Source organism: Paramisgurnus dabryanus, chromosome 17, assembly GCF_030506205.2.
Source record: "Paramisgurnus dabryanus chromosome 17, PD_genome_1.1, whole genome shotgun sequence".
In the NCBI taxonomy this organism is placed as follows: Eukaryota; Metazoa; Chordata; class Actinopteri; order Cypriniformes; family Cobitidae; genus Paramisgurnus; species Paramisgurnus dabryanus.
The window spans coordinates 3,468,117-3,488,721 of NC_133353.1; the positions used below are offsets into that span (position 1 = coordinate 3,468,117).

At 32.2% G+C, this 20,605-nt stretch overlaps 1 protein-coding gene across 50 annotated transcripts in view; it reads left to right on the plus strand.

Annotated features, from left to right (window-relative positions):
* Nucleotides 1-15,403, plus strand: part of LOC135733765 (uncharacterized) — a 48,575-nt gene extending 33,172 nt beyond the window's left edge. For 15 of the 50 annotated variants that reach the window (XM_073812373.1, XM_073812381.1, XM_073812388.1 and 12 more), the window contains 46 exons: nt 80-127; nt 211-258; nt 342-398; nt 843-887; nt 1,004-1,051; nt 1,137-1,184; nt 1,313-1,360; nt 1,461-1,508; nt 1,618-1,665; nt 1,764-1,811; nt 1,944-1,991; nt 2,074-2,121; nt 2,257-2,304; nt 2,453-2,500; nt 2,607-2,651; nt 2,731-2,784; nt 2,872-2,919; nt 3,021-3,068; nt 3,184-3,231; nt 3,331-3,378; nt 4,199-4,246; nt 4,379-4,426; nt 4,514-4,561; nt 4,676-4,723; nt 5,924-5,970; nt 6,079-6,133; nt 6,233-6,280; nt 6,381-6,428; nt 6,532-6,579; nt 6,684-6,731; nt 6,864-6,887; nt 7,023-7,070; nt 7,178-7,225; nt 7,324-7,371; nt 7,485-7,532; nt 7,624-7,671; nt 7,782-7,829; nt 10,173-10,331; nt 10,421-10,483; nt 10,659-10,706; nt 11,494-11,535; nt 12,031-12,069; nt 12,219-12,263; nt 12,647-12,691; nt 12,834-12,878; nt 13,419-15,403. In XM_073812373.1, the coding sequence (XP_073668474.1) occupies nt 80-127; nt 211-258; nt 342-398; nt 843-887; nt 1,004-1,051; nt 1,137-1,184; nt 1,313-1,360; nt 1,461-1,508; nt 1,618-1,665; nt 1,764-1,811; nt 1,944-1,991; nt 2,074-2,121; nt 2,257-2,304; nt 2,453-2,500; nt 2,607-2,651; nt 2,731-2,784; nt 2,872-2,919; nt 3,021-3,068; nt 3,184-3,231; nt 3,331-3,378; nt 4,199-4,246; nt 4,379-4,426; nt 4,514-4,561; nt 4,676-4,723; nt 5,924-5,970; nt 6,079-6,133; nt 6,233-6,280; nt 6,381-6,428; nt 6,532-6,579; nt 6,684-6,731; nt 6,864-6,887; nt 7,023-7,070; nt 7,178-7,225; nt 7,324-7,371; nt 7,485-7,532; nt 7,624-7,671; nt 7,782-7,829; nt 10,173-10,331; nt 10,421-10,483; nt 10,659-10,706; nt 11,494-11,535; nt 12,031-12,069; nt 12,219-12,263; nt 12,647-12,691; nt 12,834-12,878; nt 13,419-13,519 (2,354 nt within the window). In that variant the 3' untranslated portion in view covers nt 13,520-15,403. Of the gene's footprint in view, nt 1-79; nt 128-210; nt 259-341; nt 399-842; nt 888-1,003; nt 1,052-1,136; nt 1,185-1,312; nt 1,361-1,460; nt 1,509-1,617; nt 1,666-1,763; nt 1,812-1,943; nt 1,992-2,073; nt 2,122-2,256; nt 2,305-2,452; nt 2,501-2,606; nt 2,652-2,730; nt 2,785-2,871; nt 2,920-3,020; nt 3,069-3,183; nt 3,232-3,330; nt 3,379-4,198; nt 4,247-4,378; nt 4,427-4,513; nt 4,562-4,675; nt 4,724-5,923; nt 5,972-6,078; nt 6,134-6,232; nt 6,281-6,380; nt 6,429-6,531; nt 6,580-6,683; nt 6,732-6,863; nt 6,888-7,022; nt 7,071-7,177; nt 7,226-7,323; nt 7,372-7,484; nt 7,533-7,623; nt 7,672-7,781; nt 7,830-10,172; nt 10,332-10,420; nt 10,484-10,658; nt 10,707-11,493; nt 11,536-12,030; nt 12,070-12,218; nt 12,264-12,646; nt 12,692-12,833; nt 12,879-13,418 lie in introns of all 50 variants that reach the window. The other 35 variants (XM_073812376.1, XM_073812372.1, XM_073812371.1 and 32 more) reach the window with 35 other exon arrangements.
* Nucleotides 15,404-20,605: the final 5,202 nt, after the last annotated feature.

Below are 20,605 nucleotides of genomic sequence, written 5' to 3' on the forward strand. Positions count from 1 at the left end.
ACAAAGTGATGGTTATAAACCTGTCAGCAAAGTTGCAATGTTTGGTATAATAAAAATCAAACATATTTCTGTTTTGCAGAGCCTCAAGTTGCCAAAGAAAAAGAAAAATCGGCAGCTAAGAAGAAAGGTTCGAGCTACAACAAACAACAAATATTATTTCTAAGCTGTTTAATTTTGCTTTCTGTAAACATTTAATATTGTCATTTATAGAGTCTAAAATAATCAAGGAGAAAGTTAAACCAGCTCCTGTAAAGAAAGGTACAGTATTGATGAAGTCATCCTGCGTGTTGTTTTTCACTTTATGATAATTATTGAGCACTTGAAACAATACTCTTTTATAGAGCCTGATGTTCCTAAAGAAAAGACGGCCGAACCGACACCAGAACCTGCAAAAAAAGGTATTAATACATCCACCTTATCCACCATCCAGCTCATTTGTGTAAGGCTTACGGTGACCCACTACAGCTGGTAGTCAGCATATTGCAAGTGACATGAGTTTGGCGTTTTGACAGGGTAGTTAATATTTATTATAGAATACAAAAAGACATAATTTGTGTACTAGTAAGGGGTTGCAGTAAATAAACCCCAATCCATGCAATAGATCCACAGATCCATCAAGTAAAACCTTTCATAGCAACTACAAGTGAACAATAAACAAAATAATTGTTCAGAATCTTTTTATGTCAAATTGCCTGACAGATTGCCATTTCAATAGTATTGTATCTCTTGGAAGCTGTGCCAACATTTTGTTCCTTTTTTGTGTCTTTTAATATTTGCTTGCAATTTCTTAAAACAAGAATCTCATATATTTACATACTTTTATATTTTCTAACCCCTCTTAGTTGAGGTTCCAAAAGAAAAGGCAAAACCAGCCCCTAAGGAGAAAGGTATTATCTAGTTAGCTGTTTCATATTTCATGGGATATCAATACTTCCAACAGTTCTGACTATCATTTCATATTTTGCACAATGTTTGACAAGTTTTGCTTTTAAATTTTCTATAGAAGCTGAGGTAACCAAAGAAAAGACCAAGCCAGAAGCACCAAAGAAAGGTACTTACATTTTTAATTGCAAATTACATGCAGGATTATTAATGTAAACCTAAAGCTGTATTGTTTAATATTGTAATCATTTTAGAGGCTGAAGCAATCAAAGAAAAGGCTAAACCGGCTCCTAAGATTAAAGGTTTGAGTTACAATTACTTAAGCTTGACATGTTGTCACTTTGTAAAAATGAATATTTCATTTCCATAAATTTGATGCTATAGTAAATATTATACAATCTCTAAATATTTGACATCATTGCCATTTCAGAGGCTGAGGTCATTAAGGAGAAAGTTAAACCAGCTTCTGTGAAGAAAGGTATTGATATAAACCCAAGAGAAGAGTCTTATTACCCCTCCAAAAAAATGTAAGAATATGCCTTCTATCTTCAAACCTTGAAATATTATTATCATTTCAGAGCCAGAAATCATTAAGGAGAAAGTTAAACCAGCTCCTGTGAAGAAAGGTAAGAATATAAATCCAAGAAAAGAGTCTTATTATTACCCAAAATATGTAAGAATGTGCCTTGTATATACTATCTCTTAACGTATGTATGAATATTATTATTAATTCAGAGCCAGAAGTCATTAAGGAGAAAGTTAAACCCGCTCCTGCGAAGAAAGGTATAGAAATAAATCTTAAGTAAAGATTCTTATTATTACCCCCAAAAATGTAAGAATATGCCTACTATTTAAACTTTTAAAAATTATTATAATTTCAGAGGCAGAAGCCCTTAAGGAAAAGGCTAAACCTGCCCCTAAAAGGAAAGGTTGGAGTTTTTATTATTTTATCCTCACCTTTACATTCAATCCCACTTAAGATCAAGTTAACATTGAGCCGAACAAATGCTAAAGAAAACCCTTTACAATCTTTGAATATTTTGACCTCATTGTGATTTCAGAGGCTAAAGACATTAAGGACAAAGTTAAATCAGCTCCTGGAAAGAAAAGTATGGATGTAAATATAATTGTACAATTGTTTTCCACTATTTTAGTATTTCTCATATGATAATAATGATATTAATATTTTAGAAGTTGAAGCTATCAGGGAGAAAACTAAACCAGTCCCTGAAAAGAAAGGTTTGAGTTACAATTTTCACTTGACGTTTCCTTTTATCCCTAAACATATTTTTTTTCTATCTAAGCAAAAATAATGCAACAAAATATATTTTTTTTACGTTTCTTTGACATTATTTTCAACTTGATGCTGTTTAGAGACTAAAGTGATCAAGGAGAAAGTCAAAGCAGCTCCTGTGAAGAAAGGTATTAATGTCAATAAAGTCACCATATACTGTATATACTGTTGATTTATACTGTAATTACTGTAATTAAAATTATAATTAAAAAAATGTATGAAGTAAAATTATGTAATATTATAAAATGATTAAAAAAATAAATATTTGTTTTGTAGAGCCTGAAGTTACCAAAGAGAAAGAAAAAGCAGCACCTACGAAGAAAGGTTTGATTAAACATTAATTTTAACAGTATGCAAAGAAAAGTTATTTTTAATCTCTAAATCAGTTTTAAATCATACAATTTCTCTAAATACTTTATCATCATTGTAGAGGTTGTCATCAAGAAGAAAGTTAAAGCAGCTCCTGTAAAGAAAGGTATGAATCTCAATAAAATCATCCTGCATATCCCGTGAACGTGTTTTGCATGATTATGATTTATTGCACTGTTTTACAGCAGCAGTTCTTAAAGAAAAGGCACCTGAACCAAAACCAGAACCTGTGAAGAAAGGTATTAATGTATACACTTGAGTATTTATAATTTTATTTTATGTTAAACAATGTGTTATACTTCCTATAAATATATTCAACATTTCAGAGGCTGAAGTGATCAAGGAGAAAGTAAAACCAGTCCCTGAGAAAAAAGGTTTGATTCATTTAATTTATAGCAAAATTATACAAATTATACTCATATTATGCTCAACAATGTATACAAATGTAAATGTTTTTATATTTTCAACTTTTCAGAGACTGAAGTGATCAAGGAGAAAGTTAAACCAGTCCCCAAGAAGAAAGGTTTGCTTCACTGTTTTTTTACTTCATTCAAAGTAGAATGTAATATTACAGTTTTTTAATAATTTATTTTACTTTCTATAAATGTTTTGTTGTTTATGTATTTTTACCATTTTAGAGGCTGAAGTGATTAAGGAAAAAGTTAAACCAGGCCCAGAGAAGAAAGGTTTTAATTACTGTGTTTTACTACGTTTTTACTTTATTCATAATAGAATATAATATTATACTTAACAATGTACTGTATTCTACTTTCTCCGAATTTTAGAGGCTAAAGCCATCAAGGAAAAAGTGAAACCAGCCCCTAAAATTAAAGGTTTGATTTACTGCGTTTTAAAGCGTTTTTCATGTATAGCTAATTGTAACATACTGTAATGCTTAACATTGTATTCTACTTCAAAAAAATTTAATAACACTTTACAGTAAGGTTGTATTTGTTTACAATTATTTAAGGCATTAGCCAACATTAACTAACAATAAACAATACTTCTACAGCATTTACTAACTTATGTTAAAAGGTACTCCACCAGTTATAAAAACATGTATGTTTTAATAGATTAACACTGGGATTGGCAATATGAATGTGGAAAAAAACTACAAATGTTTTAAAATAATTTAAAACTTTACAAATATTTAAACGGAGGCTGCCATCAATGTGCATGACGTCAAATAGTTTCAATAAACCCCTTTCTTTTAATGCTACAGCCAGGTAAACGTGATGAACAAGTCTTCAATCAGTAGATTGTAAAATGATGTGAAACAGAAGATGAGAGTTATAAATGCACACAGACAGCAGGTGGCGGTATTTGGTTTGATTTTTATTTCAAAATACAGCAACTGGTCATCTGTTCAGCCCTTTAACAGAAAGTAACATAAATGAAGCGTACTATTACACGTCATCAATTTCAGGACGCCAAACATAATGGTAGCCTTCATATGTTAAAATGAGTATTACATGTTGGGTTTTTGAAGTAATGAAAATATTTAATCTGTTTATATCAATGAATTTTATTAGTTAAAGGTAAATATAAAGTATACAAGCATACAAGTCTTCATAGTCAGGGTACCTTTTAACAAATTAACAAACAACCTTATTGTAAAGTGTAACAATTCTTTTTATATTTTCACCATTTCAGAGGCTGAAGTGATCAAGGAGAAAGTGAAACCAGCCCCTCAGAAGAAAGGTTTGATTTACTGTGTTTTACTGCATTTTTTTATTCATTCATAGCAAAATGTAATATTATGCTAAACATGTGTAGCATAAAAGTATGCAATATCTTCTTTCTATATTTTTTTTTATATTTTTACCATTTCAGAGGCTGAAGTGATCAAGGAGAAAGTGAAACCAGCCCCTCAGAAGAAAGGTTTGTTTTACTGTGTTTTACTGTATTTCTTATAGTGTTCTCACACATGTATTCTTTTTTATTTATTTATTATTTTCAATATTTCAGAGGCTAAGGTGATCAAGGAAAAAGTAAAACCAGCCCCTGAGAAGAAAGGTTTGATTTACTGTGTTTTACTGTATTTCTTACTTTATTAATAGCAGAATGTAATGTAATGCTTAACAATGTATTCTACTTTCGTTAAATGTTTTTATATTTTCATAATTTCAGAGGCTGAAGTGATCAAGGAGAAAGTGAAACCAGCCCCTGAGAAGAAAGGTTTGATTTATCGTGTTTTACTATCTCATTTGTAGCTAAATGATACTTACTGTAATAAAGCAATAAACCCCGAGAAGCAGTGGGTTACCAGTGCATTTTATAACAGCTAAGGGGCGTTGTTAGGCACGACGCGAAGCGGAGTGCCTAAACCCCCTTAGCTGTTATAAAATGCACTGGTAACCCAACGCTTCGAGGGGTTTATTGCGTTTATAAAACGGTTACTTCATATGCATAACGTTAGCGGGATTTTATAAAATAAAACCCAAAAAAGTTGTAATTATATTAGTACAAATATTACTCTTCCGCCAAACAAAGTAGTTCCTCAGAATCAAGTGTGACTGAAACAGAGCGCAGTTCCCAACCAAGACAGACGCAGTAAAGACACAATGAAAATATGATTTAAGGCTGTGGTGTTTATTTTATAAATCACCATTCATCTAATTTATACATTAACATTTATATCGTGCAACTGTTGAAGTGATGATCAAATATGCTTGGAAGCATGCTGAACTCGTTCCCCGTCAGCGTTTTTTTTTTTTTTAAGTTGCCACCCAGTTTTAGTTTAATGCCTTCCAAAAAATTATCTTCTTTATATAAACATAAAATATCAAATGAAAGAACAGACCATCCGCTTTGAAACAAAAACAAACAAAAAAACATTTCATCCTACCTTCATTTGATCTCTTATCACCTCTCAATTTTTTTATTAAAAGCGGAGATAATTCCATTTTTGTGAAGAACTTTAGTAAGAGATCAGATTCAGATGGAGCCATGAACAGTACTACACGGTGTTTTCAGTGAATGCGTCAGTGTTTAAGTTGGGTAAGATCGCCACCCAGTGGATAATAGCGGACGTATGAACTTGAGTTATAAAATCCTCAAACAACGTTTTCTCTTTATCGACGAGATGACTCAACAATATTTATTGACATTCATCTGGATATCGCCATTAATAGTGCAATTGTAGACAAATTAAAAATATGATTTAAGACTGTGGTGTTTATTTTCATAAATCAATACGCAGTAACAGTGGCGCAGTGATACTTATGTAATGTGGTCTGAACCGTGAGGTTACCGGTGTATTTTATCACGGCTTAGAACGCGTTTCAACCAATCAGAATGAAGAACCAGAACTGCCCGTTTTATAATAGTATTTTTACACATGTATTCTTTATTCTTTATTTTTTTTCGATATTTCAGAGGCTAAGGTGATCAAGGAAGAAGTAAAACCAGCCCCTGAAAAGAAAGGTTTGATTTACTGTACTGTGTTTTACTGTGTTTTTACTTCATTCATAGCAGAATATAATATATGCACAACAATGCATTCTTCATTTTAATGCTTTCATATTTTCACCGTTTTAGAGGCTAAAGTGATCAAGGAGAAAGTTAAACCAGCACCCAAAATTAAAGGTTTGATTTACTGTGTTTTTTACTTCATTCATAGCAGAATGTAATATTATACTTAAAAGTGTATTCTATAACAGTTTTTTTTTCTTTTTACCATTTTAGAGGCTAAAGTGACCAAGGAGGAAATTAAACCAGCCCCTAAAATTAAAGGTTTGTTTTACTGTTTTTTTTTTACTTCATTTATAACTAAATGTAATATAATGCTAAACAATGACTTTCCATAAATGCTTGTATATTTTTACCATTTCAGAGGCTGAAGTGATCAAGGAGAAAGTAAAACCAGCCCCTCAGAAGAAAGGTTTGCTTTACGGTGTTTTACCTCATTTATAGCAAAATTATACTCGGTATTCTTCTCACTAATATATTCTTCATTATTTTTTTTTACATTTTCATTATTTCAGAGGCTAAAGTGATCAAGGAGAAAGTTAAACCAGCCCCTGAAATTAAAGGTCTGATTTACTGTGTTTTTACCTCATTTATAGCAAAATCATACTCGGTATTCTTCTCACTAATATATTCTTTATAATTTGTATTTTTATTTTCATTATTTCAGAGGCTAAAGTGATCAAGGAAAAAGTTAAACCAGCCCCTAAAATTAAAGGTTTGATTTACTTTGTTTTATTCCTTTTTTTTTTTTGTATAGCTAAATGTAATATTGCGCTAAACAATGTCTGGCATAATAGTAAACAATGTCTACCTTCTATAAAAAATGTTGTATATTTTACTATTTCAGAGGCTGAAGTGATCAAGGAGAAAGGTTTGATTTACATTGCTTTACTGCATTTTTTTAATCTCATTTATAGCAAAATATAATGTTGTACTTACGAATGTATAGCATAATAGTAAACAATGTCTACTTTCTATCAAATTTTGAATATTTTTACTATTTCAGAGGCTGAAGTCATCAAGGAGAAAGTTAAACCAGCCCCTGAGAAAAAAGGTTTGATTAACTGTGTTTTTACCTTATTTATAGCAAAATATTATTAATTTATATAAGAAAATATATTATTCTTCGTTTAATTTTATTTAAAATTTTCTATATTTTAGAGGCTAAGGTGATCAAGGAAAAGGTTAAACCAGTCCCTGAGAAGAAAGGTTTGATTTACTGTGTTTATAGTAAAATATACTCACATTAATATTATACTCAACAATGTATACTTCAAATAAATGTTTTTATATTTTCAATATTTCAGAGGCTGAAGTGTTCAAGAAGAAAGTAAAACCAGCCCCTGAGAAGAAAGGTTTCATTTACCGTGTTTTACTGCTTTTTTACATAATTTATATCAAAATGTAATATTATGCTAAACAATATAGCAGTAACTTTATAAATGTTTGAATACTTTTACCGTTTCAGAGGCTGAAGTGATCAAGGAGAAAGTAAAACCAGCCCCTGAAATTAAAGGTTTGATTTACAGATTTTTTTACTTTATTCATAGCAAAATGTACTGTATTGTATTTTCTCTAAATGTTTTTTCACATTTTTTATATTTCAGAGGTTAAAGTGATCAAGGAAAAGGTTAAAGCAGCCCCTGAGAAAGAAGGTAAAAGTCATTGTATCATCATGTGCCTTTCTGTGTTAAAGATCAGAGCCCAGACACATGATGCCATAAAAGATTGTTCTTTAATCATTTTAACATCATTTGCTTTTCAGAGGCTCAAGTTATTAAGGACAAAGTTAAAGCAGCTCCTGTAAAGAAAGGTATGCATGTCAGTGACCTCATTCTGTGTTTATTGCTACTGTGTAAAGTGTGGCAAGATATGAGAAAAGCACCACAAACACCCAAAAGACATGGGATTTCCTCTCAATGTCTTATAAAATACATTCAACATCTGTCAATCCAATAAATTTGTGAATGCTAAAATGTCAGTGCATTTGACAAGAGTTAACCAATTTGCAGGGTTCCCGCGGGGTCTTAAAAAGTCTTAAAAAGTCTAAAATTCAGAATGTTAAATTTAAGGCCTTAAAAAGTCTTAAAAACACCCAGATTTTTATCCCAGGTCTTAAATTTGATTTACCCAAGTCTTAAATTTCTTACCTCTTCGCTGAAGAACTAACTTAATCAGTGGCGGAGGCAGAAAGTGTATGATGGTGGGTCTCTAAAAAGAAACTTTCCGCCCTTTGTCATAATCCACGCAAATCGTGCCATAAGGTATATTTCAGGTGTTGTGATCTGACTGTTTACTGTGGGTTTGGCGAGAAACAATCCTTAAACTTAGTTCTGTATAAGCAAAAATCTTTTTCGGGGTAATTTATAAGCCCGTGGCTTACCTGAGCATTTGCCAGGTTCTGAAACATAGAGGACACAGAAGCGAACAAAAATCAATGCTGCTTTATTGAAAATCAACTTAAACAGTCGGGCCGTCGAGTCACGAGCCACCAACAGCGTGTCAACTTTAGTGTTACACAGTTTTATATTTTAGACTTTAATATTGCTCTCTGCTGCGATGCACTTGAACCTAACGCGCTTTCCCTTCAGCTCTCCACAAACAGCAGCGATTGGCAGACGGAAAGCAAGAAAGTACCGTAATAAACCATATATTTCAAAAAAGTGCAATTGTCTTCTTTTAGGAACAATTCAAACTTTTTGATTGCGCAAATGCTTCAGGAGTTACGGTTAAATGAACAGCGGTAGATCAGAGCCCTTTCGCATAGGCAGGCTGCTGCATACGGCATCACCTGGTTTATTTAAGTTAACTGAGCATTACATTCGCAAGTCATAAGCATATTACAACAATTAACGATTAACTAAGAATAATAATCAATATTTTAAAGTTAATTTCAAAGTTAATATTCTGAAATAAAACCATTTCTGAAATAAGAAATGCGACCCTTCGGAGGTCTTAGTGGATAACGTTAGCAACACATATCAAACAGCCTTTTAATGGTAAATTTCTTTTTCTTAATGCAGATTAATCCGTTATTGTGTAATTAGAGAGCCTATTAAACCTGATGGCAGTATATAGTGCATATTTATGCATAAAACGTATGGGTGGAGTGTTTTTTTTGGCTCTGTGATTCCGTATTCAATTAAATGCAATACATTAATTTATTAATAACATGTATTAATAAAATGCATATATTAATGCTTTTAGGGATTAATAATAATTTAAAATGATCTTTTGTTCTTTGTATATTTATAAACAGGCACAAGATATATACACAGCACACAGTCAGTTGTACATTAAACATTATGGGGTGGTTTCCCGGGCAGGGATTAGCTTAAACCAGGACTAGGCCTTAGTTTAATTATGACATATAACTAGTTTTAATAAACATGCCTTACTAAAACCATTACTTGTGTGCATTTTGATGTATTTTAAGATATGTCAGTGCAAATTGTTTTAAGTTTGGAAAGCTCTTATCCCTGTCTGGGAAACCTCCCCTATAAGCTTACGTACTACAGAGTGTGATGCATTTTAAAGCTTTAAAGTTGTATGAGGCAGTGTAAAACTAGGCACAAACCAGCAGCTGACCATACCAAGTGATGTAATATTAGTGAATTTTATTAGTCAAAAAACATTGTTGATAGAATTTTATAAAAATACTACTTACACATATTAGTGTGAGGTATAAATATTGTAAATCAGTGCATTTCTTGACTATTAATTAGGAACAATCACAGCTCTTTGCCTCTAACTCAATGTATTTCAATGGCTCACTATGAGCCATTTTTGGGCTTCCATTGTCAAAAGTCTGTTCCTAAAGGGCTATGGGTAAAATTTGTCAGTGCCAACACTCGCAGTCTAATAGAGTTAAGCATAATGTATTTCCATGTATTTTGATTATCTGTTTTAAAACTGCGTTCATTTTATATTTTTCTATAACTGAATCAATAAAAATAGAACGTTTTAAGAATTGCTGAGATCATTTGAATGCTTCTAGTAATGTGTCGTGTTGGTCTTAAATTTGACTCATAATGGTCTTAAAAGGTCTTAAAAAGGTCTTAAATTTAACTTGCTGAAACCTGCAAGAACCCTGATTTGTTATTGTGTGAATAGCATCAGAATCGTTCCAATTGTTATGGTTTCAAAACACTTTCAGATGATGTTGCATCTTTGGATTTGGAGCTCTTGAACGCCATCAACCAGAAACTGTCTCTTCTGGATTTACTGAGGCAAGACATTGGTGAAATGAAAAGTGACCTGGAGTCTACTCAAAATCAAATTCATCTTTTAAGAATGGACAACAGAACAATTAATGGTATTGTTTCCAAATTGTATACAGGCTGGATTAAATGTGTATCTTTTAGTAATAACTTACTGAATATTTAAAACCTTTGTCTTTTACAGAGGCCGTCCTTGGAAAAGTAAAACCTGCAGTTTTTAAGGAAAAAGCTAAACCAGCTAAAAAAGGTATTTGTATAAATCTCAGTTACTGTATATTTACCTGCAGGTTTGGTCATAGTAGATACATTAAGCTACAGATGCACAGGCACCACACTTTGCAGGTTTCATATAAAGTGAAAGCATCAGTCAAGTGTACCTGCAGTGTACCTTTAATATTAAGTAAAAGATTTTTCATTTACAGAACAAGAAGCGCTAAGGAACCTTACAAAGACTGCACATCTTAAGAGAGGTAATGAATGGGTCTATGCTCTTGTCATTGTGTTTGCGTGAAACTGGTAAAGATGTAAACAGACAGATTAAGGGGAACAATTCGTGCAAAATGTGTTGCTACCTGGTAATAAAAACAAATACAGATTTTTTTTTCAGATACACTGAAAAAAAAATCTCCAGTTGCACATGATTGAATTAAGTTTTCTTAAAATGTTTAAGTTGTTGGATCTACGTAATTTAGTTATGTACACCAGTTTAACATTATTAAATCAAATTTTTTTATAAAGTCATATTAATTTATGTTAATTTCATTTTAAGAAAACCTTATTCAATCATGTGCAACCGATGTCCAGAAGATTTTTATTTCAGTGTATAAAATGAAAGGAAATGTTTGGTTTGGTTATAAATGATATTAGTCTGTTCTTAAAGGGTTAGGGTTAGCATGTTGTTACAAACCTGTATAAATTTCTTTGTTTTGATGAACACGATGGAAGATATTTTAAGGAATGTTTGTTTCCAGACCGTTCCTGAGCCCCATTCACTGCCATAGTATTCCTTTTCCCACTATGGAAATCAATGGGTCCTCTAATCGGGTTGGTTACAAACATTCCCCAAAATATCCTCCTCTGTGTTTATCAGAACAAAGAAATTAATAAAAAATCTTTATTTTTGGGTCAACTATCCCTCCCTAATGTTGTAATGTATATTCTGGAACTGCTGTTTGTTATATACTTTATATAAATGTACACATATTTCTTCAACTTATGTATCAAATGAATGCTGAAACTTTTATTTCCACAACACAGAAGCCTTGAAAAACATCACTAAACCTGGACTTGCAAAGAAAGGTGAGTATGTCTAAAATCATCTTAGTGTGATCTTGGGTATAAACCATATCAGGAGATGAGTTTTGCATAAGTTACATTTTTAAGTTTGTATAAAGATTATTTTTTAATCATTTTAAACTTTTACTTAAATGAAAGTCTATTATCTGTTATTCAATTTAAAAAATTATTATTATATCAAGATGCATATAAACAAGGTTTGGGCTACTTTTAAATTGATGCCGAGGGTTGATTAATGCATAATTATTTTATTTATGAAAACATACTGTGTTTATTACTACTATTATACAGTGATTTTTTTTCAAGAAGAAATTGTGTGCAAGCCATAAAAGTGACTGTAAAATTACTTTTTTAGGTATTTGGAGTGGTATATGTTTAGTTTTGGTGTTTGGTCTAGGGTTATTGGGCTAGTTTTGAAACACAGACCTGGCAACCCTGCATGTAAATTTGAAACGTAGTTTTTGTCTAAATATAAGATTAATGAATTTTCCATTCTAGAAAAAGAGGTCAAGATCAGACCTGAGCCCAAACTGAAAGGTACACTTCATCTTTTTCAACTTCATAAATTTCTTATTTTAAATATCATAATCTTGATTTTAATCTAGATGTTAAAATCACTATTATTGCTTTATGAATATGAATGCATTTTTAAGATCAGTGTTTGATAAGAAATCTCTTTCCTGTAGAAATTCCTCATGTAGAGGTTGAAGCAGAGAAACCTTTACATCAAGGTACTATAGCTGTACTTGTGCACTTACTTATATAGTATCTTTATATTAAGTAAGAGACTTTTAACATCTTAATTCTCCATTATGGCTCAGATTTAACACGATAGTAGATAAGGAGTATCAGAACAAGAATTCAATTTCACACTTTAACATTTTTTACCATACTTTTAATTCAACTTTTTGACCTCCTGGTTCTAAAACAAGAATCAGGCATTTATATCTGAAGGCATTCTGTATTCAAATCTAATCATGGGTAACATTTTTTTATATAGCCACTATAGGAAGTAAATGCAAGTAAAGGAACAGCTGAATTTATTTTAATTAGCTTTTATTTCTTTACATAAATTCTTTAAATAAATTGTTTTGTGAATGTTTGGTTATTTTAGACAAGCCAACTGAGAAAGAAGTTGTTGAGGACAAAGAAGTCAAAGGTAATTGATATAAAGTAATGTATAAACACGCATGTATTTTTTTGAACGAATTCCAGTACCAATCAGGTCATAGAAGATTTGCTTTTGTTTACTATGTGCATCTTTTCATTGAGAATAACTTTATCTTCTGTTGGTATTAAAGGAGAAGAACCTGATGTCACCAAAGATATTCCAGAAATAGAGGAGGGTGAGTTCATACAATATTGCTACCAAATGTATACATTTCTGTACCTAGTGGTACCTTTTTAAAGGGTACTGCCCCGATTTTTTTAAATAATCTACAGTAATGTTTAATTTATCTTGAGGATATAAGTCATTTTCATTTATTATACAGCCATTAGCAATTTTGCATGTCGGTGAATTTGGCAGAAACTATTATCCAAAGCAAATTAAAAGAATACATTTGATCAGATTTTCCTGGGAATTCAACACATGATTTTTATCATTGCTAACAACATGCTCTACGACAGTGGTCTCCAACATGGTGCCCACCAAAAAAGCACATTTATAGTTTTAATTGTAATATTTAGAATACATTTTTTATATTAGCTTGGCTGCTTTGATGTACTGTATGTTAACATTTTAAACAATGATAAAACACATCAACAAACAAAAAGGTTGGAGACCCCTATATTAGGTCAAATACCTAAATAATTGTATTCACATTTCTTTTGTGCGTGCGTTTTAATATTCCTGATCCGTAGCCTCTTATGTCTTTTCACTGCAGAGGACATTCCCTACTTCCAGTGTTTCTTCGTGGATGAGGATGACACTCAGTATCCATTCTTTCCCTTTCCACCTCCACTCTCAACAAACTTCGGAGTCTGAAGATGACACAGCAAAGCCAGTGGAAAACCCGTGACGAATGAAATATCTGCTGCTCTGATGTGACATAGAGGTACACAGATGGTCCTCAAATACATAACACAAGGAGGCCAAGAAATGCTGAGCTGGAAAACTTATTTTGTTGTCTTATTTGGGGTTCAGATTATTTTGTTTTTGGAGGGAGGAGGTTGCAAACACTTGCACTAGGTTATGTGAAAATGTGTCATATTGTCTTAAGGCTGTCCATCTGATGAACTGGCCTTTTGTTGCCGTTCTTTTGAATAATAAATATCTATTTAAGCTTTATACAGTACATGTATATGACCAAGAAGGACTGTAAGTACAGTTTACCTGAGACAGCACAAAGAGGAGTTTATTAAACATCTTCCTTTGTAAAAAAAAAAAAAAGTGTGTTGCGGAGTACTGCATTCAAGAGACTATACAATCTTATATCATCCATGACTTTACCTTTATTTTAAGGTATATTTACCTCATTTTGATGGGGTGCTAAATAAAAGCATTCCACTGTGATTTTTGTCAGAATGAGGATTGAGAGTTGTTTACTGTTCATTGAGACGGTACAACCGGAATAGACTTAACCAAGAACATAGTGATCTGGTTAAATAACAACAGATTCATTTCTATTTTTTACTTTTACTGTTTACAGAACAGTTTACAGAGGTGAAAAACCTTTGCTGACATTTTAAAGGGTTTAGGACAGCAAGCCCACTACTTTTTAATATTTTTCTTTGTTTATTAATATTGTTTGTTAAGCAGGATGCCAAACGATGTTATAAATCTGTACACTTTACAGTGGAAGCACAAATAGGTTTTATTAGTGCTTTCCATTAAAGACCACATCGTGCTGTTATGAACTGCACTACTGTGCTGCACTACTGTGCTATTTTTACTACACAAAAATATGGCTTTTACTTGTGGCATAAGATTTATATTTACAATGTCCGCATACAAGGTGTTAAAGGTTAATACCTGTAAAACGTGGATGTGTTTTTACAATATTTTATGGATGAAAATACCCGACAATTTTGTGGAAGATGAAATGTTATTATTGAATGTAATGTGCTAGGATATTTCCCTAGTGATTGTCAGCACTGCACATTTTTGGGTGTTTCCCATTTGCTATCATGCCGAATTCAATGCATCAGCTCATTAGTAGAGCTTTCCGGTACCTGAATTTAAGGTGAGACGTCTACAATATGTGGTGAGACGTCTACAACCGCTTAAAGGACCCTCAGAGGCCACTTTCTTTTCTGCAGGAGTTCAGCATGCGACTCCATAGATAATAAATGTTTGTCTGTAAAAAGATGATGTTGTAATATAGCAGTATAAACTTGATAGTTATAACAAATGCCTTTTGTTAAATGGACCTTTGACGTTGTGAGCTTCTCATTGTGTATTCATGAAAGCTTAGCATGCTAATGTAAAATCTGTCCAACTCTACAAATTATTAATATCATTATTTAAAAACATTGGCATAGAATTAAATATTCTTTTTATAGCCTGTTATTATAAATATTACATGCATGAAGTGTGAGCTGTTGTTTAAGCAATGAATTAAAACCATATTGAGATTAAAAACCTAAAAATGTTACAATTTTAGGAATGAGCTGAATTGATCCAAAAATGTGTTGTATAATTTCTTTAATTTTTTCCTTTGCATGCTGTTGCACTCAAATTTTATACATGCAAAGAAAATGTAACAGGCCAAGCTGTATTTTTTATTTTAATGTCTATAAAAACCTTAAATTGAGATTTTTAAAACATCAAAACTGTCAAAAATTACCTTCTGGTAAATTAACACAAAGCAAAGTCTATCTGTTATTCAAGGGTTAAGAAAAGTAATAAATGTTTGCAGTTATCAAAGCATTAATGCTTGATGGTCTTTTTTATCTACACGGAAATCTCTGTAATAACATATTGAATGTATAACATTATCTTGTCTGAGCAACTAATTCAACATCACTTATGCAATTATCTACTTTCACCAGTAGGTGGCATTGTGATCTCGTCTAACCTTTAATGTATGTCCATATATAATCTATAGGCTAGTTAAATGCAAGCACTTTAATAAATCAGTTACTCATATAAATAGCATTTTAAAATATACACACCTTGTAAAATAATTTCAGTACGTTTCTTGTCACAAAGATGAATGATCCTTATAAATCTTGCTGTTTTAAATAACGTTATGATGATTTTAAAAGGTTAGAGAGAAATGATCATGCACATAATTTATCTAAATGTACTTAATCTAACACTCCCACAATGCTACAAAAGAAGGCAAAATAGTTGCAAGTAAAGATGCATTGGTATGCAAAGGCTGGTTTCAAGGCTCCTGCCAGACTCCTATTCAAGTACCCAAAAAAAGTACCAACAGAAACTGTTCATAACCGAGTCTGTCCTAAAATTCCCAATTGATCTGTTATATTGGTCTATATATTTAAAAATACTTTAAAACGCTCTATGGATATTCATAGTGTGCACCAGAGCTCTTTCACAACTTTAAAATGTTATATTGTATTGTAAAAATAAAAACTGTACAGTTTCATTTTCAGCACACGTTGATCTTGTTATGTAGTAAGCTGTCAAATAAGATCCTGCCCTTTCCACATTTTTCTTTTTTTAACACAATGATTAAACAATTGTCACTACACATGAGACAACTTGCCCCAACATGCTCTTGCCCTAAAAACACACCTTAACCTTTATGCGAGAATCAAAATTGAATATATGAAACATAATTTAAGTTTTTATTGAGTTCACTTGTTTACCATATTGGGGTTTTGGTTTGCAAAATGAAATCAATGTAAATTGGAAAGTTGGAAAAGCTACATGCAAAAAATGCTAGAAACGCACCGATCATTCTCATTAAACATTGCAAGCCTTTATGCCTAAACCTAAATGTAAAAGCAGTCCCGGGTAATGCAGGGTCCAGGGTCCTGGAACCGTGCCTGATTACAATCTGTGTATTGTCAACCGAAATATTTTCTCTTCTGTGTTAACAGTTCCCATGGTAGACGCGGAGGAGTGTCTGCGTTTCCCAGAGCCCCTTCGCCTCTATTCTTTTCATTGGGGAACAACGGGAGAGTTTCTTTCATGGCACTTGGCAAGAGCATAATTTGCCAGTGATGTCACTCCCAATCTTAACGACTATTGGCCAGAGGGGAACGGACTACTCTCGCCCCACAAAGAAGAGGTAGAATCAGCTTAAAGCTGAACCATTGCTCCCCTAAAGAAAAAAAAAGAGAGAAGATGAAGGCAGGCATTCATGCCTCCTGACAAATGACCACAGAGACTTGACATGGACTGAGGGGCTGAATAGACCCCCCATATCCCCTCTAGTTTCTTGTCTCGCTCAGTTAGTTTGTAGACAAAATTAGTCTACACGCTAGTCTTTTGGAAGCACCTGCGGTGATCTGAAGGAAATGAAAGCTTTACTTTTCTATAGGTTTTAGAAAACGCTACCTGAATTATGTAAAGTAACCAGTATGTTTGCAAGAAAAAGGATTATTGTGGCTTATTAAAGAGGATTAACAACAAAGACTAGAAGTTTGGTGTCGTACATGTATGTGTTGTATCATTATCAATAACATATAAAAGTTTAGTCATAAATAAAAACGCAGGCTTGCATGGTCTCTAGATAAAGCATAACAAAAGTCTGTGGTTCAAATCAATGTCACTGAGGTCTCACTACATAAAGTTGCTCGGCATTTGTTTCTGAATATGAGCGAGTTGCTCCGATGAGAATCTGTTACTGTAGGTCAGCCGAGTAAAGAGAACAATGACCGATTACGTTCCACTCCAATTGTGACGCTTTTGTGACTAAATCAGTTCATTCATAATTTGCTGTGAGACTAAAGCCATCGTGACAATCCTGGGTCAGACTAAACGGTCCCTTTAACGATGCAATTTTAAGCGATACACTTAAAGTGAGAAGAGTGAAATTTGCCGACGTCTATCTATTTTACTTATCTACAACTACAAGTGATTTTTTTGTATTGTGAAAAGTATTTACTACATTTTACTGTTAGAAACAAATGGACACAAAATGGTCCCTAGCTTGGGCGGTACCCTTTCAAAAAGTAAACTTTTGCTCTTAAAGAGTTCTTATTAGTACTGTACCTCAAAAGTATGAAATGTATACATATCTGTACCTAAATGGTATTAATAGGACATTTTTAAAGCTTACTGCCGCAGTGACAGCTATATTTTGACAATTTTTCTGACAGTGTAGCATATACTAGGTAAACGTTTGATTCTATATGATTTTGAAACCTTTTAATGCTTAAATGAGTTTTGTTTGGATGAACTTAACCGGATAGGAAAGGCATAAGGGGCAGCAAGGGCCTTCTTAACCCTTATGTGCCGTCGGGGCCATTTTTTTTTGTGTGTGTGTTAATTTGGCCACAACTTTCTCTGTGTTTCAGCAAATTGAATGATTTTTGGTGACACATCTTATATTTACACATATTTTAGGAGAATGCTTTGAAATTTTTCAAAAACTCAACAATATATCGTAGGCAAATTTACTACCCTTTACTACCCTTACAGTGGCCGAAAAAGGCCACTAAATTAAACGGCTGTAAAAATGTATCAGATAAATATTTTTTTGCATAAATCTGTTAATCAGCCTCAGTACTGATCAAAATGTTTACAAAAACCCCATGACATTAACTCTTTAATTGTCAAATTCATAAGTGGTGTCACTGATTTTCAATATAAAAAGTGATTGGGGACTGGATTTTTTTTACCTTTTCACAGTCTTGGGCATGTCAAAGATTAGTTAAAACTAGAGCTGGGCATAGATTAATCTAGATTTATCTCATAAAAAATAAAAGTGATTTTTTGCATAACACATGAGTTTGTGGTGTGTGTAATTATTATGTATATATAAATACACACACATTCGTGTATGTATTTAAGAAAAATGTACATGTGTATATATGTTTATTTATATTTTTATATATTCTAAATTATATATAAATAAAAAAGCGATATTTAAATAAAACATTTCTTAAATGTTTATATATGTATATGTGTCTTATGTATATACATAATATTTACACACATCACAAACTCATATATTATGCAAAAAATTACTTTTATTTTGTATGAGATTAATCTAGATTAATTTATGCCCAGCCTTAGTTAAAACATTGGCTTTGATGCATTTTTAGTTTTTGTGCAGCATCAGATTTTATTTTTTTCTCCCTCATTTATGGTTCGTGGCCATTTTTGCCCCATTGACTTCCATTATAACAAAATTTTTTGATTGCAGACACACGACACCTTATTATCATGCATTTTTGATTGTTGGTGGTTTTTCTTTTGCAAAGACATGAAATTTGTAATTTTTATGTTTTTTTATGGCCACGTGCCACCATTAACCCTTTAGTAGGCCTGTGCAACAAAAAAAACAGAGCTTAATTTCTGTCTATAAAAATCTGATTCATTTTTACAGCCGATTAATTAAGTGGCCTTTATTGGCCACTAACAACACGAAAGGGTAGTGAATTTGAACAATGCACAAGGGTTAAATAGCATTTAAAAGATTTTATGATGTACCTCGTGAAGTTTTCTGGGACGTTGTCTAAATGTGCAAAGCTGTAATGTACAGTAGGTAAAAGGTGGAAACTTTAAGGAATTTAAAAAATCATGCTGATGTCACTTTTGGTCATCCAGTACCAGACCTCCATATGTGTTACTTTATAGCTTTTATTCATTTAAATCTTTGCTGCACTTACATTTTTAAGTTTAAACAACTTCACTTCAATTTTCTTGACTATTAAATTTGGTGTAAATAAAAAATAAAAAGGTTAAATGGGCTTAAGTTATTGCAACTTTATTTTTATAATTTATAGCAACTTTAAAATAAGCCGGGACTAAACCTCAGTTTAATTATGAAATATAACTAGTACAGTGTTCTGTATGTGTGCATCAAAACCTTTGACAGGTAGGCTAGTGTAGGTCATAGTGACATCACTTTACAGAAAAAAATGATGGTTGCTTTCGAACGGTTTCAAATGAAGCATCTCATCATGGTTGGTCAAATTGGTCGAATGATGCTGCTACGACAGCATGGATTATAGGATTAACTTTGACCCAGTGTTGGCGTGTCTCCTCCTGGCAGATTCAAGTTGTGTTGAGGTTACTTCAGGTCATTTTGATAGAGATACACAGTCATAGCAGCAAGGCATTACACAGAAGTAGGATTGTCCTTTTCCAGACAGCCACTTTTAATTCAAATGCAGATATCTCTGGCCTGCTGCAAAGAGTCTGTCTGTTGAGTCTGTTGCTTATGTTCAAACTGTGTCTAAAGTAAAACAAACTATCCTTCAGATGGCCTTTATATTAGACTGTTGAAGTCATTCACTTCTTAAATCGAAGTGTTCAAAGCAGCCAATTCGAAACAAAGAAATAGTCAAACCCTTAGTAGCAAATGAAGATAAATCTTTTAGATATTTGAACCAAGAAAGATTATTTTCTTAAAAGAAATAAAAAGAGGATTAAGTGGGCACAGACTTTCAACATATCAGCAAAATCTCTAAAGCACTGCAATAGCTTATCATTAATTTTTAGTGGTTGTTAAACCATTAGAAATAATCAAGTCATAATCAGATTTTAAAACAAGTCATATATAAAACAAACATAATAATAACTATACAAAATGCTTATTTAACAAGAGAAATATTATTTAATTTTACATTTAAACTTTGTCAAAATCAACCATGAATACAATAATGTACTGAATATAAATAATGGATGCTCATCAATTCTTTGCATAAAGGTTTGGTGGTTGATATCTAATCTGCTTCATAAAGTAGTAGTTAAATAAAAGTGTAAATAACAAATCAATTATTCTTTTCTCTAACCTTTTTTTTTGTAAATTGTCTGTATGTTCATTGTACTAAATTGTCATTTGTGAGTCACTGGACATAAGAATAAATGTGCTGTATATTAACAAAAATATTTTCTGTCGTTTCTGTAAATTATATATCCACCCTGTACATTTTACACCAATGAAGAATAAAACATTTTACATAAGACTTAAAAAACAAAGACCAAGTA